Below are 15,544 nucleotides of genomic sequence, written 5' to 3' on the forward strand. Positions count from 1 at the left end.
TGTGAAGCTTTCACAGGGCCGGGGCTGAGCGGGCGCCAGGGTGTGGGGCCAGGGGTGCAGGGCCATTGCTGTGGGGCGGGCAGTGTCCCTGGGGTGCCCCATCCCTTCCCGCTCCCCCCAGCACTGTCTGGGGAAAGGCTTCATGGGGCCTTTTCTCCACTCGCTGGGGATGTGGCTTGGAGTTGGGGACACAGGACACTGGGCTCGCTCCGTCCCCACGCTCCAAGGACAGAGTGAGCCAGGGCCATGGTGGGACGGGGCAGGCAGGGGTGCCTCTGCAGCCCCCTCCCTCCCTGCCACCCCTTTGGCCGGATGAACAAGGATGTCACCTTTTCCCTGCCTGTTTGCCAGCTGCCCCCTCCTGTCCGGCTCAGCCAATGCTCGTCCGGCTCCGCTCGGTGCCCTTGTAGGGTCCGGGGCTTCGCTGCCTTTCCAGGAACCACGGCTCCCCTCCCACGGGTGCCCAAGCCCTACAATCCCTTAATCCCCTTGGGCCAGGGCATCCCTGTGGGGCTGGGCTCTGCTAAACCCCAAATCTGGCTTCTGAACGTGCCTGCAACCATCCCGCTACGCGGGGCCGGGGCTGACGTGGGCTCACCCCCATGGGGTTGCAGCCCCCTTGCTCCCGGGGGGAGGTGGTGAGCCCTCGGGGGACTGTGGGTGCCAGGAGCCCCCCGGGGCCAGTCCATGGCGGGGGGGCTGGGCTGGCCCCAGGGTGCGGGGGGACCCGTCGCAGGGTCGCGGCCCTGAGTCCCGCTGAGCCCCGGGCAGAGGTGACCCCCGGGGTGACGGCAGCCTGGGGGTGCCGAGGGCTGACCCTCCCCTTGGTTTCTTCTTTAGGAAGACGCTGCCTGGCAGGAGGGGGCTGAGGGGCTTCTGCTACCCCTGCAGCGCCGGGCCGAGGGGGCTCCCATGCACCGGGCCAGGGGCGCTGCGGGCCCCCTCGGGCCCCCCGCCCCGCTTTTGGGGAGGGAGCGAGGGCCGGCTGCGCCGGGGCTGACCCCGTCCCTGCGGGCAGCCCCGGGGGTGTGGGGCCGGCAGGCCGGGGGCCGGGCAGGGTGCGGGGGCAGGCGGGGCCGGGCCGCCCCCCCTTCCTCCTCCTCCTCCTCCTCCTCCCGCCGCGGGGCTGTGCCGGCCCCGCCGCCCGGCTCGGCTCAGCTGTCCTCTGCGGCAGCGGCGCTGCGGGGCCGGGCCGGGCCGGGCGGAGTGGAGCCGAGCGGGGCCGGGCCGGGCCGGGCCCTGGGGAGCCGGGCGGAGCCGGGCGGAGCGGAGCCGAGCGGGGCGCGGGAGCCGCGGGGCGCAGGTGGGAGCCGGGGGCGGCGGCGGGCACCGGGAGGGGGGAGGGAGGGGAGGGGGCGGCGGGGCGCTGGGCTGCGGCCCCCCGGGCCCCCCGGGCCCCCCGGGCCCTCGCCCGGCAGGAGGTGGCTATATTTGGAAAGTGACCTCTGGTCGTTCCCGAGCAGCCGCTGCGGATTCAATTGTGGCAACGTAATGGAGCGGGGAGCGGGGCTGTCCTGCCCGTGTCGTGCCTTGCACCTTGCCTGCGCCCTGCCTGCGCCCTGCCTGTGTCACGCCCGTACCCCGCCTGCATCCCGCCTGCACGCTGCTAGCACCCTGCCCGCACCCTGCCCGCACCCTGCCCGCACCCCACCCGGCCCCACCTGCACCCTGCCTGCATCCCGCCTGCACGCTGCTAGCACCCTGCCTGCGCCCTGTCTGTACCCCTCCTGCACCCCGTTCAGCCCTGCCTGCACCCTGATGGCACCCTGCCTGCACCCCGTTCAGCCCTGCCTGTACCCTGCCCAACTCTGCTTGCACCCAGCCTGCACCCTACACCCTGCCTGCACTCTACACCCTGCCTGCGCCCTGCTCAACTCTGTCTGCACCACATCTGCACCTCCCCTGCACCCCACACCCTGCCTGCATCCTGCCTGTACCCTGCACGTGCTCTGCCTGGGCTGTCACCCCCTCCCCTGCGTGCCTACACCCCGAGCTCTGCTCCCGCTGGCAATGGATGAGGTGCTGCAAAATACCCGAGCGCATCCCCGTGGAGCCCACTCACTCCTCCCCAGGGCTGGGGACCGTGCCCGGGGCCCTGGGGGTGACGCCAGCGGTGCCGGCATCCAGCCCCCCTCGGTACCAGGGCTCCGGGCCCCCTCATTGCCTGGCTCTGACCCACACCCGCTCTGCCAGGCCAGCGGCGATGCTGAAGGGCCACGGGGACCCCCGGGGTTGCCCAGGGACCGGGCAGACGTGGCTTGGCCTGGTGCTGCACGTGCCCTGGCCAAAAGCTGCCAGCCGGGACGCGGAGGAGCAAATCTGCTCCTACCTCTGCCCACATCGGCCCCACAGGCTGGGGGCAGCGGTGCCCGGCCCTCCGGGCTGTGGTTTGGTGGCTGGATACGGCCCCTGGCAGTGGCTGAGGCCCCAGAAGAGCACAGGGGAGTCCCCGGGGTGGTCAGTGGCTCATGGGTGCTGCGGAGCCCCAGCTCCAGGGGTTTCGGGGTCCCGAGGGGCTCAGTGCTCCCAGAGGAGCAGCGCAGGCTCGGGAGGGAGGCGGGTGCTTGCGGGCAACGTGTCCGGCTGTGGCCGAGGGCTGGGGACCCCGCCAGGGCCGTGCCGAGCACGGGGGGCTCCTCCGCAGCCCAGCGTGCCCGTGGGGCGGCATGGCTGTGCCGGGTCCAGCCCTTGCCCGGGGTCATGGCCAGGCAAGCGGGCTGGGGGTGCAGAGTGGGTGGCACACGCAGAGCCCCAGGGCAGGGGCCATGGGGGGAGGTGTGGGGTGGGCAACGCTGGAGGCACAGCCTCCTTCCCGGGCGCCGGGTCCAGGCAGGCGACCTCAGGCCACGGATGCAGGATGGGACAGAAGGGGACAAGTTGTGACCTGGTCGATGGCACCTCCGTGTCCGCCCCAGACTCCTCTCAGTCTCGCTTCTCTGCTGCAGCAGCTCATGTGCCAACCCCAGTGCCAGCCGTGGGGCACGGCACAGCCACAGGGCACGGCAGAGCTGCACGTCATGGCACGGCCACGGCCACCATGCAGCCCCAGCCGCGGGATGCCCGTCCTCAGCACTGGCAGCACCCACAGCGCCCTGCACCGGGGCTGCCCCGGACCCTGCCGGGGGGTCTGGGCCACGCTGGGCACCATCCTGCACCCTCACCCCCTGCCATCTCCATGTCCCCAGGCTCCCCGCTGTGCCCGGGGTAGGGGTGTCTCTTGGAACGCGAGGCCTGAGGGGGCCGAAACCCCTCCTTGCTGTGCCAGGGAGGGTCGTGGCCTGATCCTGCGGCCCCCAGCCATGAGCCGCCGCGTGGTGCGCCAGAGCAAGTTCCGGCACGTCTTCGGGCAGCCGGTGAAGGCCGACCAGATGTATGAGGACATCCGCGTCTCCAAGGTGACGTGGGACAGCTCCTTCTGTGCCGTCAACCCCAAGTTTGTGGCCATCATCGTGGAGTCTGGTGGCGGGGGGGCCTTCATCGTCCTGCCCCTCGCCAAGGTGAGTGGAGAGGCTGCCGGGACTTGGCCCCCCTGGGGTGCATGGGGGAGGAGATGCTGATGGGTTCTGCTTTTGGGGGGCTACTGTGGCCCCCCGGCTTTGCCCTGACATCCCTGTCCTCACATGGGGGCTTGGGGCAGAGGCAGCCTGGGGTGGTCATCGGCACCTGCAAAGGATGACGTCCTGGGGGCGACCGAGCCGAGAAAACCCCCGGCTGCTTTCTCCCCAGCCCAAATTCCCCGGGGGCACGGGATGCACAGGGAGCATCCCAATGGGGTGGGGTCTGCCCTGCCCACCCCAGCAGAGGAGCTGGGAGGGGGTCCCCAGCCCCTCCCTGCCGTCAGAGAGAACACAAAACAACCTCTCCCAGGGCACATCGTTCCCCTCTGTGTCCCTACGGGGGCCCCGTGCTAAGTGAGCCCCGTTCCCACCGCGTGCCTCAGTTTCCCCTTTCGAGGCGGGCGCAAAGCTCTGGCCGCCGCCGGGGCCCCCTGCGTGTCCCCGCTTGTGCCACAGCCTCAGATGGTGGCCGGGCTGGGGCTTGGGGGGCACCTGGCAGGGAACCCCCGGCCACCGGGGACTCATCCCGGCACCTCGGCGTTGCAGACGGGACGGGTGGACAAGAACCACCCGCTGGTGACGGGGCACACGGCGCCCGTGCTGGACATCGACTGGTGTCCCCACAACGACAACGTCATCGCCAGCGCCTCCGAGGACACCACCGTCATGGTGAGGGGCCGGGCGCCGGGCGGGAGGGGGGTGGCGGGTGCCGGGGGAGCGGTGCGGAGCATCCCCCCGCCTTCGCCGCCTGCGAAGTGTCACTGGCCTATTTTTAGCCCCGGTGCCATGCGTTCCCGCTGGCGGCGGCTGCTCTCTCCATGATGCAGCAGTTTGTGCTAAATATACCCGTCCCGGCGACTCAGCACCCCGGAATAGCTGGGGGGGGGCTGGGGGCTGCGCCCCGGCCGTGCCCCCCTCCCCGTGCCCACCAGCACCCCGAGCGCTGGGGATGCGCCCCGGGATGCGGGCGCTGCTGCCGTCCCCTCGCCGCCCCCCCCGCAGCCTGAGCCAGGATTAACGATGAGGTTAATTGGCTCCGAGGCCCTCAGCCGCTTAGCGCTCACCCGCAGGGCGATCCCCGCCGCCCCACACCCCGCGCTCCGTCCCCCCCCAGGTGTGGCAGGTCCCCGACTACGTCCCCGTGCGCAACATCACGGAGCCGGTGGTGACGCTGGAGGGACACTCCAAGCGGGTGGGCATCATCTCGTGGCACCCCACCGCCCGCAACGTCCTGCTCAGCGCAGGTAAGGGGGTCCCGGGTCGCCCTCCCCGGGGTGGGGCGGGATCCGTGGGGTGACGGCGTCCACCCCGTCGGTCCTCCGCAGGCTGTGACAACCTGGTGATCCTCTGGAACGTGGGCACGGGGGAGATGCTGCTGGCGCTGGAGGACATGCACACCGACCTCATCTACAACGTGGGCTGGAACCGCAACGGCAGCCTCCTCGTCACCACCTGCAAGGACAAGAAGGTCCGCGTCATCGACCCCCGCAAGCAGCAGGTCGTGGCGGTGAGTGCCCCCGCCGCGTCCCCCCACCATCCCGCCGCGGCGTCCCCCCACCCCCTGCCTGCCTGACCCCACTAACCGCCCGCGCCCGCGCGTCTCTGTCTTTGGTCTTAACCCGCTAACGGCCGGCGCAGGAGAAAGCCAAACCGCACGACGGCGCCCGCCCCATCCGCGCCATCTTCATGGCCGATGGCAAGATCTTCACCACCGGCTTCAGCAAGATGAGCGAGCGGCAGCTGGGCCTCTGGGACCTGGTACGAGACGGCGGCTCCCGCCCCGCCGGCGCCGTCCTGGGGACCCCGCGGAGCCGGGGACGCGCCGGGTGCCAGGGACGCTCTTGGCGGCACGTGCGCCCCGGGAGCCTCACACACTGCCCAGGAGCAGGACTCAGCGGCTGTTTTGGGGGACAGATCCGGACCCCCCCCTTCTCCCCCCGGCCCCGGCCCCGCGCTGACTCTCTCCCCCTCCCCCCAGGAGAGGTTTGCCCCCCACGAAGGGCTGAGGCCCGTGCGGGCCATCTTCACACGGGAAGGACACATCTTCACCACGGGCTTTACCAGAATGAGCCAGCGGGAGCTGGGCTTGTGGGACCCGGTAACGCGGCCGCATGGAGTGCTGCCCCGGGAACTTGGCCTCCCCCGACCCCCTGACCCCCCACCCCGGGATGGGGTGCCGGCTGCATCCCCCACCTCCAAAAAGATGCCAAGTTCCCAAGTGTGCCGTGCTGTGCCGGGCATGGGGAGGGGGCCCGGGGGGGCAGGGAGTGCTGGGGGCGGGGGGCAAGCCAGGCCGGGGTGCACCCGGCCGTGCAGGTAAGCCGGAGCGGGGCTGGGGGGGACGCGCCAAGCTGCCTGCCCGGGGGGTTGCGTGCGCCGGGGGGGACGAGCCCCGTCCGCGCAGTGTGCCGTGGCTAACGCGTGTGACTAACCGGGACGAGGGTTTCGGAGCTGCCGCTCACCCCCGGCCCCCCCGCCCCGCTCCGGCCCCGCAGAAGGACTTTGAGGAGCCCATCGCCCTGCAGGAGATGGACACCAGCAACGGCGTCCTGCTGCCCTTCTACGACCCCGACTCCAGCATCGTCTACCTCTGCGGGAAGGTAACCCCCGCCGGGGCACCCCCCCCCACGCCACCTCCTTCCTGGGGGTGCCGGGGCCGGCTGACACCCGTCCGCACCCCCGCAGGGGGACAGCAGCATCCGGTACTTCGAGATCACGGGCGAGGCGCCCTACGTGCACTACCTGAACACCTACAGCAGCAAGGAGCCGCAGCGGGGCATGGGCTTCATGCCCAAGCGCGGGCTGGACGTCAGCAAGTGCGAGATTGCCAGGTGGGGGCTGGGGGGGGCCGGGGGGGAAGCGGGGGGGGCGGGGGGGGGCGGCCGGACCTCGACCTCCTCTGTCCCACGCAGGTTCTTCAAGCTGCACGAGCGCAAGTGCGAGCCCATCGTCATGACGGTGCCGCGCAAGGTGAGCCCGCGGGGGTCCCGGGGGGATGCTCGGGGGGGGACGCGCACCCTCACCTCACCTCCGTCTCCCTCGCCCCCGCAGTCAGACCTCTTCCAGGACGACCTGTACCCCGACACGCCGGGCCCCGAGCCAGCCCTGGAGGCAGACGAGTGGCTGTCGGGGAAGGACGCGGAGCCCATCCTCATCTCGCTGCGGGACGGCTACGTCCCCGTCAAGAACCGGGAGCTGAAGGTGGTCAAGAAGAACATCCTGGACAACAAGCCCCCCCCGGGCCCCCGCCGCAGCCACTCCACCTGCGACCCCAACTTCTCTGTGAGTGTCCCGGGGACGGGGACGTCGTGGCGGGGGTGACCCCCTGCCTGGGGTGGGGTTGGGGGGGGCCGGAGGGGCTCCCCGGTGACCCTGTGCGTCCCCCCGCCGCAGCAGCCAGCCTTGGAGGAGGTGCTGGAGGAGATCCGTGCCCTGAAGGAGACAGTCCAAGCGCAGGAGAAGCGCATCTCCGACCTGGAGAACAAACTCTGCCAGTTCACCAACGGCACGGACTAGCCCCACGGCCACGGCCACGGGCAGGGCGAGGACTGCCCCGGCCCCCCCGGGATTAAAGCCGAGTCCCCGCAGAGGGCAGGAGCCCAGAGCCGTGTTCTTTCCCCAGGAGCCAAGGCTGCAGGGAGGGGTCGGACCCTGATCCCCCCCCCCCGGCATCGGTCGCATCCTGCTCCAGGGGCGGCCCGGCACACCGGCACCCCGCTGCAGCGCCCGGGGGGGTCCCGCTTCGGCGCCTGCAGCTTGGGGCTGCTGAGCATCCCTCCTCGGGGACCTGCAAGCCGGACACCAGCATCCTCCCAGGCCAGGGGCCTGCCGGCCCCCCCAGCCAGGATGCGCTGGGGTACGGTGCTACACCCCCCCCATCACCCCCTCGCCTCCCCCTGCCCCATTGCCCCCCTCGGCGGGTGCTCCCGACCGGCTCTTTCCTCCTGGGTCTCCCTTTAATAAAGGGTTCGGCTGTCCGTGGCCGCGTGGCGGGTACCGGGGACGTGGGACCACCACGCCGGGGGGCCCTGCCTGCGCCCCGCTGCCCGCACGGCGCCGGCGCAGGCAGAGAGCGGCCGAGAGGGACAAACATTAAAGAGCATTTATTGGTGTTGGCCGCGGTCGGAGCTGCTCGGGCTCCCCCGGCCCTGGCCCAGACGTCGCTTGTGGGGTGCGTGGGGAGGGCGGGGGGCGCCGGCTACGAAAAGTCCCAGGGGAGCGAGCCCAGCCCCCCCCAGCCCCCGGCCCCCCATGTGCAAAGGAGGAGCAGCCCGGGGGGGCCGGGGGTTAGCACCATTTGACGTAAGGTTTCTCTCGGGGTCAGTGCCCGGGACGAGGGGGGGGCAGCGCTGCCAAGGGGGTGGCATCCGAGCCGGGGGGGGGGGTGCGAGCAGGGGGTAAGGGGAGGTGACACTGGGCGGCATTTTGCAGGCATCCCCTCAGCTGCTCCCGCAGACCCCCACGCCGGGGTGGGGGGTGGCGGTGCAGCCCCGCCGCTGGCTGTGGGGTGCAATGGGGCTGAGCTCCCCCCCGTTGGCAGGCAGAGCAGCTCCCGGGTAAGTGCACTTGGTAGGGCCTGGGCAGGGGGGCTGGGCAGAACCCAGGGGTTCTGGGGGCACCCCGGGACCCCATGCCGCTGGCAGCCTCCCCATTTGGGGCAGGATGTGCCCCCCACCCCCTTCCCGGGGCGAGAGGCCATCGGGCGGTTGGGGGGGCTCAGGCTGTCCCAGGAGTGGGGTACAGTCCGTGGGGTTGCCCCCCTGCTCCCTGCCACCCCAGCTGCAGGGCTGTCACCCACACCCACTCCGTCCTGCTGTGGGGTGCCCCCCACCCCCCACCCCAGTACCGCCCCGGCTATGGGGATGATCTCCACCACGCCAGGGCCAAATCCTGCCACCCCTCCCCATTTGCCCTCCGCAGTGCTTGGGCTGGGTCCCCCCCCGCTCCCCCTCCGTGCCCTCATACACGGCTCCGGCTGCGTCCCCGTCCCCATCGGGGAGGGGGGGGGGCTCAGCGGGGGCACGGGGTCACTTCTCCGTCAGCGAGAGCTGCAGGATCCGCTGCAGCTCCTCTTCCTCCTGGCGCGTCCGGCGCTCGGCTTCCTCCTGCTCCCGCGCCGACAGCGCCATGGCCAGCCGCAGCTGCTCCGCGTAGCTGGGGAACAGGGTGCTGGGCCCCCCGCCGCCCCCCGCCGGGGCCGAGGTGACGGGGGGCCGGGGGGTCGCCGTGTGCTGGGGAGTCCTGGGGGGGGCGGGCAGGGTCTCAGCGGGGGTCCCCGTGGGGCGGGCACCCCCTCCCGCTCCCCCGCGGGGGGGCTGGCCGGACCTTACCAACCTGTCTCCCCGGCGTCCCTCGTGCGACATGGGGTGGGTGCCCGGCTTGCTGTTGGTCAGCGCTTCCCAAATGGTCACCTGCGGCCGGCAGCAGAGGGGTGCTCGGCGGGGGGCTCCCCCGCCCCCCCAGCACCCCAAAACCCAGCCCCCCAGCGTAAGCTCTGTCCCGCCGCCGTGGGATGCGGGGATGGGGCAAGGTGGGGCGAGCATCCTGGGGCAGCATCAGGATGCGGGGGGCAGCGGGGTCCCCCAGCCGGGGGGGGCAGGAGGAGGCGGGGCGGGGTGGGGGGGCGCGGCACCCACCTGGTCGTACTCGCTGCCCGCTTCCAGCAGGCTCTGCTGGATGGCGAACTGCAGCAGGTCGTCCTCATCCTCCCGCAGGGCGTCCTGGTGGGCGCCCACCACGCTGTACCCCCGCGGCACCTCGAAGAGGGCCGGGTCCATCTCGCACGCCCGGCACGAGGCTGCGGGGAGACGGGCGTGGGCACGGCTGGGCACCCCGCCGTGCGCGCGTGTCCCCCCCCGGCCGCGTCCCCCCCAGCCCGAGTACTCAGGGAGCTGGAGCTGCTGACGCTGGAGGAGTCGCTGCTGGGGGAAGGCGCCTCGCTGCTGGGGCTGTGCCGCAGGGAGCTGACGGGCTCGTCGCAGCCGTTGAGGTTCCCGAAGGTGATGCGGGCGTTGAGGATGTGGAAGATGGGGATCTCTGTGGGGAAGAGGACAAAAGCAGGGAGGGAAGCCGGCTGTGCCGCCCACGCCGGCGGCAAAGACCCCCCCTCCCCGTACCGATCTTGACGGGGAAGCCGGGCGGGAGGCGCAGGGTGATGAAGTCCCGCAGTTTGGCGAAAAGCGCGTTGCTTATTGCCATGAGGTCGATGATGGGGGCAACCTGCTCGCAGAGGGACAGCGGGTGGTCCTCGCACAGCCACAGCTTCGCCTTGAACCTGCCGGGGACAGGCGCCGGGCTGGGGACCCCTGCCTGCCCCCCCGGGGTCTCTGCAGTGGTCGGGGGGGGTGACGGGGGGGGTCCCCAATCTGCTCCTTCCCCCCCTCACTTCTGTGTCTTGGTGGTGAGCTCCATGGGCCGCCCCATGTCCCTGTTGCCCAGCTCAAAGTTGGGGTTGAAGTACTCCTCGGGGGTGATGGCGGTGGGGTTGGCGTGGCTCAGCGTCTGCGTGATCAGCGTCTGCGGGACACCTCGGTCGGGTAATGGGGGCTCCGGCCGCGGGGCCGCCCACCCGCCGGGACCCCCGGGACACTCACCCCGTTGTTGGGCCCCACGTGCTGCTCGGCGATGCCCAGGAAGGACTGCAGGGGGGTCTTACTGCCTGCGGGAGAGGAGGGGGTGAGGCCGGAGCCGCGCAGCGCCCTGCCCGCGCAGCCCGCGCCGGCTCCACCTTTGCTCTTGCCCTTGTGCTGGTCCGAGAGGTGCTCGGTCCGCGTCCGCGTGATCAGCTCGACGTTGGATGCACCGTAGACCTGGCCAAGGAGGGGGAACATCAAAGGCAGATACTCCCCGCCCCGAACCGGCCCTACCCGCTTCAGGCGGTTCACGTCCCTGCCCCTCACCTTGGCCTCGTACCCGTTCACCATTTCCGTCTTCTCGCTCCTCCAGCCCAGGATCCCAGACTTGTTCCTGGGGGCGACACGGGGCACTGTGAGTGATGGGCGGCCACCCTCGCACAGCCTGTGGTGTGAGCACCCCGGGGGGCTGTGCACCCCCGGGGGGGCTCAGTGCCACCACCAGCCCACCTCTCGAAGGCGATGTTCTTGGTGTCGAGCTGGGTGGTGACGACGGGGGCCGTCAGCCGCCCCATCACCTGCTCCTCGGTGGGCTGCACAGCAGCCAGCAGCACCTCTTGGTCGTGGCCGGCCAGGGCCAGCGTCTCCGAGTAGACCACCCGCCGGTCGTGGTCGATCTCCATCACCACCGCGCTGGTGTCTAGTGGGAGGGGGGTCAGGGTATGTGGGGACAACCGCGGTCCCCAGCACGTCACTCGTCCCCGCTGCAGCACCGAGGGGCTCCGCCGGTGCTCCCCGGCGACGGGGGACACCCCGGCGCTGGCTCACCTTGTCCCCGAAAGACGAAGCTGCGGTTGCCCCGCTGCCAGGTCATGTGGTCGAAGCCCAGCAGCGTGGTGTCCACTCGCAGGTTCTGGCCACTCTTCCACACCTTGTAGGTGTCGCTGGGGCAGATCTTGGACACGAGCGGCACTGGGGAGAGACAGCGATAGCCCAGCCAGGGACGGGGCCACCCTGCACCCCTGGGCGGGCTGCCAGCGCTGAGCTGGGTGGGAGACGTGCCTGGGACCCAGCACCTCGGCGGCACGGGGGTCTGCCAGCCTGGGGTGTGTGGGGGGGAAGAGGACAGGTGTCCCCCACCCTGGGGACGGGGACGGATGCTGGTGCTGGGGGCAGCGCCCAAGATGGGGGAGGCTCTGCTGGGAAATTCCTGCTCCCCCCGCCGCGCTCTGCCCCGCGCTTACCCCAGCTGGTGAACTCCCACTTCATCTCCACGTAGAAGTCCTGGGCCTGTGGAGAGCACGGCGGGGTCAGGGGGAGCCCGTGGCCGGCGTTCCCCGGCCCCGGTGGCCCTGCCGGGGGCAGGTACCTTACGCAGCTTCTCCAGCAGGATGGGGATCCCGGCCAGGCGCTTGATGGCTCTCTGGTAGTCGCGGTAGCGCAGGACCAGCTGCACCAGCTCCAGGTCGCGGGTGCTCACGGCCTCCTGCAGGACTGCAGGGCAGAGAGGGGCAGTGCCCGGGGGTGGCACGGCACGGCACGGCACGGCACGGCACGGCAGAGCCGGCCACTGCACCGGAGCCACATGCAAGCCCGTGCCCGTGCCCCTGCCCGTGCCAGGGCAGCTTGGCCGGGGACCGAGGCAGCGAGCCCCCCGCTCACCTGTCCAGCCGCTGCGGTTCTCCTTGCCCACGTCGGCCCCATGCTTCAGCAGCACCCGGGCGCACTCGAGGTGGCCCAGCGTGGTGGCCAGGTGCAGCGGGGTGCGTCCTCGGGGGTCCAGCTGCTCGATGTCGGCCTGCGGGGAGGTTGCGGGGCTCAGGGGGCACCAGGGCAGCCGCACCTCGCCCCGCAGTGCCCTCCTGCAAACGCGAGGCTCCCGGCCGGCGCAGCCAGGGAAAGCGGCCGACGTTTGCCGGTATCTCGGAGAGCATCCCCGTCCCTGAGCTCCCCCAAGAGACGCGCTGCACCCCAGAAGGCTCTCCCTGCTCCCCACAGCCGCTGCCAGCCCCGTGGGGAGGGTGGGAAGAGCGCGGCGGTGGCTGCCAGCACCCAGCACGGCTCGGCGCAGTCAGGCTGGCCTGCGCCCACCACGCGGGCACGGAGCAGGGGCACGGCGTGGCAGCGGGCGGCACGGATGCCCCCGGCGTGGCGCACGGAGCTCTGCGCAGCTCGATGCAGCTGCAAGCTGGGGAAAAGCCCCCACCTCTAGGATTTGGAGGGGGGGGTTCCTGCTCAGTTGCCAGGCAGCAGCTGCCGGCAGCCCCCCTGCACCAGGGCCGCGAGCGCGGCGGGCGACGTGGGCTGCGGCGGGCGCACGTGTTCCCCTGCCTGAGCCGGGGGCGGGCGGCTGCGTGAGCGGAGCGGCTGCTCGGAGGATCCCCGGGCCCTGGGGAGCCACGCGCTGGGGCTGCCATTGTTTGTGCCAAGCCCGGAGCCTGGCGCCCAGCCAGCCCCGAGGAATCCCTTGCCCGCCCGTGCCGGCAGCGGGCACCCCGAGCACCCGTGGGCCCCGCTCGGGGTGTGGTGGGGATGAACCCCGAATCAAGGCGCGGGTTTTGGGGAGGCCACCCTGGGAGGACAAACCTGGGGTGCAGGACCCAAAGGTGCCAGCTGGGACCCGGCACCACGGAGGTGTTTGGGGCTGGGCAGGGGTGGGGAGTGGCTCCAGGCTCTCACCCGCAGCAAGTCCCTGCCTCGCTCTTAGGCATGTCCTGCAGCCCCTCTGCCCCAGGGATGTCCCCATCCCTGCCCGGCTGTGGGCATCCCCATGCCCCTCATCCCCAGGGGCTCACCAGGCGGCGGGATCCCCAGGCTACCCACACTGCCAGAGAAAAACCACCCCCCAAGTTCCCTGGGAGGCAATGTGCTGCTCCAACGCTCTCCAGGCGACCGCTGCTTCTTAATTGCGCTAATGAAATGACTCTAATTAAAGCAATTGCCCCCCAGCCGGGGGACGGGTGCTGCAGGCTCGGCGGGGCTCCCCAGCTGCAGCCCTGCCCCAGTGCCAGGCGGGACGAGGGTCCCCGCTCCGGGGACGCAGCGCCGGGGGACACGGTGTGACCCAGTTTTCACCCGCAAGATCTGGGTGCCCGGCCCTGGCGCTGGGGCGGCTCCGGCTCGGGGCCAGCGGCACAGACCTCTGAGCGCTGCCCGTCCTGGGGCCGTGACACCCACTGGGGACGGGGAGAGGGACCGGGGTGCTTCGGGGTGGCAGCGGCACAGCGCAGGACCGCAGCTCGGCCGCTCCTCCTGTGCCAGCTGGGCGTGTGGCGCAGCACATCCCCTCTGTCGGGGCTGCCCCCAGGGTGGGGGACCCCAGCGCCTGCGTGGCAGCGGGGGACATGGGCCAGCACGGGGAGGTGGTGCCAGGCGCTGCTGTCCCTGTGCAGCCCCAGGTCCCCACCGTGCGTGATGGGGCAGGCTGCGGTCTGGGGTGTCCTGGCACACAGGGCTCCGTGTTACTGCCTGCCATGTCCTCGCGCTGTCCTTGCCACGGGGACCCACTGGCCCTTGCCCCCCAAGTGGAGGCAAGCGTGGACATGGTGACAATTCGGGGGTGACCCACACAGGGCCCTTATGGGGACACAGAGAGAAGCAACACTTCCACCTGCCCCAGCGCTTCCCAACCCCAAACACCTGCACGTGTGGGGGGCCCATGTGGTGCCAACTGCCCCACACGGGTCCCCGGGGTGGCAGGGGGGCAGAGCCCCTGGGCAGGGGGACACCCATCCCCAGCATCACACACAGTGCCAGCCCCGACCCACTGACCCGGGGGCTGCTCTGGCGGGGAGAAGGGCTGAGCTGTGTCCCTGCACGCCCTGGACAAGAGGTGGGGGGCTTAGCCTGGGCTGGCCCCCACCTCCTTCCCCAAACCTCCCCTGCCCTGGGGTCTGGCCTGCAAGCACCCATGGGCCCCCCTGTGTACTCCCAGGGGTGCCTCTCTCATCCTTGCAAATGGCAGCGGGGGCCATGGCAGAGCCCCTCACCGCCAGCGAGCGGGGCCGGAGCCACCCTCGCAGCCCCTGCATCTCCCCGCGCCCGCTGAAGCCCAGCTTTGATAGCCGCCACCCCGGGCTCCTGGGAGAAACGACCCCAAATTACCACAGAAATAAAACCACTGGCGATGGGGTGGAGGGCTGGGGCGACACTGGCGCAGCCCCCTCAGCTGGCCCCCACAATGGAGGCGGGTGTGGTGGGAGCCATCGCCCGCACCCCGGCGGGAGGGTCGCAGCACAGGGGTCCCCTCATTTCATACATCGCCGGGGTCAATCCGGCGTGGCCCCCAGCACCCTGGGGTGCTGGGAGCTGGGCTAGGGGAGCGGGGATGCTGGGCACAGCCTCGCCACAGGTCTTCCTCCGGTGCCTGTGGTTTCCTGCATCTTCGGGGTTGGGTTTTAATTACCTGGATTGCCAGGCCACGGGGGAGCGGGAGGCTGGGAACCCGCCCGGGGACGTGCCCGCTCTGTCACCGGCCGGCTGGGGGGATTCCCGGGCTGGGGGGCACGGTGGGTCCCCTCACGCTGCGGAGAACCCGCCTGGCCTCCTGGGGCTGGGGGACTGCGCCCCGGCAGCATCAAGCCCCTGTGTGTGTCCCCCACCCCGAGTGCGGGTGGGGGTGCCGGGGGCCCGCAGAGGCCTAGCAGGGAGCCGGGGACGCATGGGGAGGGATGCTTGGGGCTGCGCGCGGCAGGGGATGCAGGGGACCGGCGGGTGGTACCCAGCGCTCGGTGCCAGCCCCGGGGGCAGCGGACACACCCCGGGGCTGCGGGACACACACGCACCCCTCCCCCCCGCCGCGCCCCGCCGACCCCCGGCAGGACCCCATCCCCGCTATCATCAGTCTTCCTCTCCATCCTCATCCCAGCCCCGAGCGTTGCATCAGCCCGACCGGCGCGGGCCGTGCCCGGGGGCTGTGCGCGTCCCCGCGCGCGGCCCCGCGCGGCCCCCCGCCGCCCCACCTGCTTGGCGCTGAGCTCCCGGTCCAGGTCGCGGGGGCGGTTGTGCCAGACGAGGTAGTGCAGCGGGTACCTGCCCTCCGGCCCCCGCCTGCCCGAGCGAGAGGCGAGCATCCTCCGTGCATGCTGGAGCGGCGCGGCGGGGGGGCGCGGGGCGGGGCGGGCACGGCACCTCCCGCCGGTGCTGCCCCGCGCCCCCCCGCACCGCCCGGCCTCATGGGACTTGTAGTCGCCCAGCCCGGCATCGCCCCCTTCCTCCTCCTCCTCCTCCTCGGCGCCCCCCCGCCCCGCTCACCGCCCATCCCCGCGGCCCCCGACCCCGCGGGGCTGGCTGCACTGGGGTCGGGGCTGGCACTCAGGACCCCCCACACCAAATCCTGCCCCGGCCCCCTCCCGGCTGACCCCCACTCCCCCCCTCCATGGGCTGGTGGGCTCGGGCAGGTGGCGGGGCAGGGGC

General features: G+C 71.9%; 2 protein-coding genes across 7 annotated transcripts; one reads left to right on the forward strand and one right to left on the reverse strand.

Moving 5' to 3' along the window:
- The first annotated feature begins 3,185 nt into the window (after positions 1 to 3,185).
- CORO6 (coronin 6) lies at positions 3,186 to 7,887 on the forward strand. Of its 6 annotated transcripts, XM_082008581.1 has the most exons (11): positions 3,186 to 3,497; positions 4,104 to 4,226; positions 4,672 to 4,801; positions 4,883 to 5,064; positions 5,196 to 5,315; positions 5,536 to 5,655; positions 6,053 to 6,157; positions 6,243 to 6,388; positions 6,470 to 6,527; positions 6,609 to 6,839; positions 6,951 to 7,887. In XM_082008581.1, the coding sequence occupies exons 1-11, from the start codon at positions 3,300 to 3,302 to the stop codon at positions 7,071 to 7,073; spliced, it is 1,536 nt and encodes a 511-aa protein (XP_081864707.1). In that variant the 5' UTR covers positions 3,186 to 3,299; the 3' UTR covers positions 7,074 to 7,887. The 6 variants fall into 6 exon arrangements, with proteins under 6 accessions (XP_081864707.1, XP_081864708.1, XP_081864709.1 ...); XM_082008582.1 differs by lacking the exon at positions 5,536 to 5,655; XM_082008583.1 differs by lacking the exon at positions 5,196 to 5,315.
- Positions 7,888 to 8,584: 697 nt separating this feature from the next.
- Positions 8,585 to 15,270, reverse strand: ANKRD13B (ankyrin repeat domain 13B; the record flags this gene model as incomplete). The annotated part of the gene is made up of 13 exons (XM_082008728.1): positions 15,091 to 15,270; positions 11,792 to 11,927; positions 11,499 to 11,623; positions 11,374 to 11,419; positions 10,958 to 11,101; positions 10,640 to 10,829; positions 10,457 to 10,523; positions 10,151 to 10,366; positions 9,943 to 10,073; positions 9,674 to 9,831; positions 9,441 to 9,593; positions 9,194 to 9,354; positions 8,585 to 8,968 (listed from the first exon to the last, which is right to left on the reverse strand). The coding sequence occupies exons 1-13, from the start codon at positions 15,199 to 15,201 to the stop codon at positions 8,585 to 8,587; spliced, it is 2,022 nt and encodes a 673-aa protein (XP_081864854.1). The 5' UTR covers positions 15,202 to 15,270.
- Between the last annotated feature and the right edge of the window lie 274 nt (positions 15,271 to 15,544).

This window comes from Phaethon aethereus (assembly GCF_964289735.1).
Source record: "Phaethon aethereus genome assembly, chromosome: 19".
NCBI lineage: Eukaryota > Metazoa > Chordata > Aves > Phaethontiformes > Phaethontidae > Phaethon > Phaethon aethereus.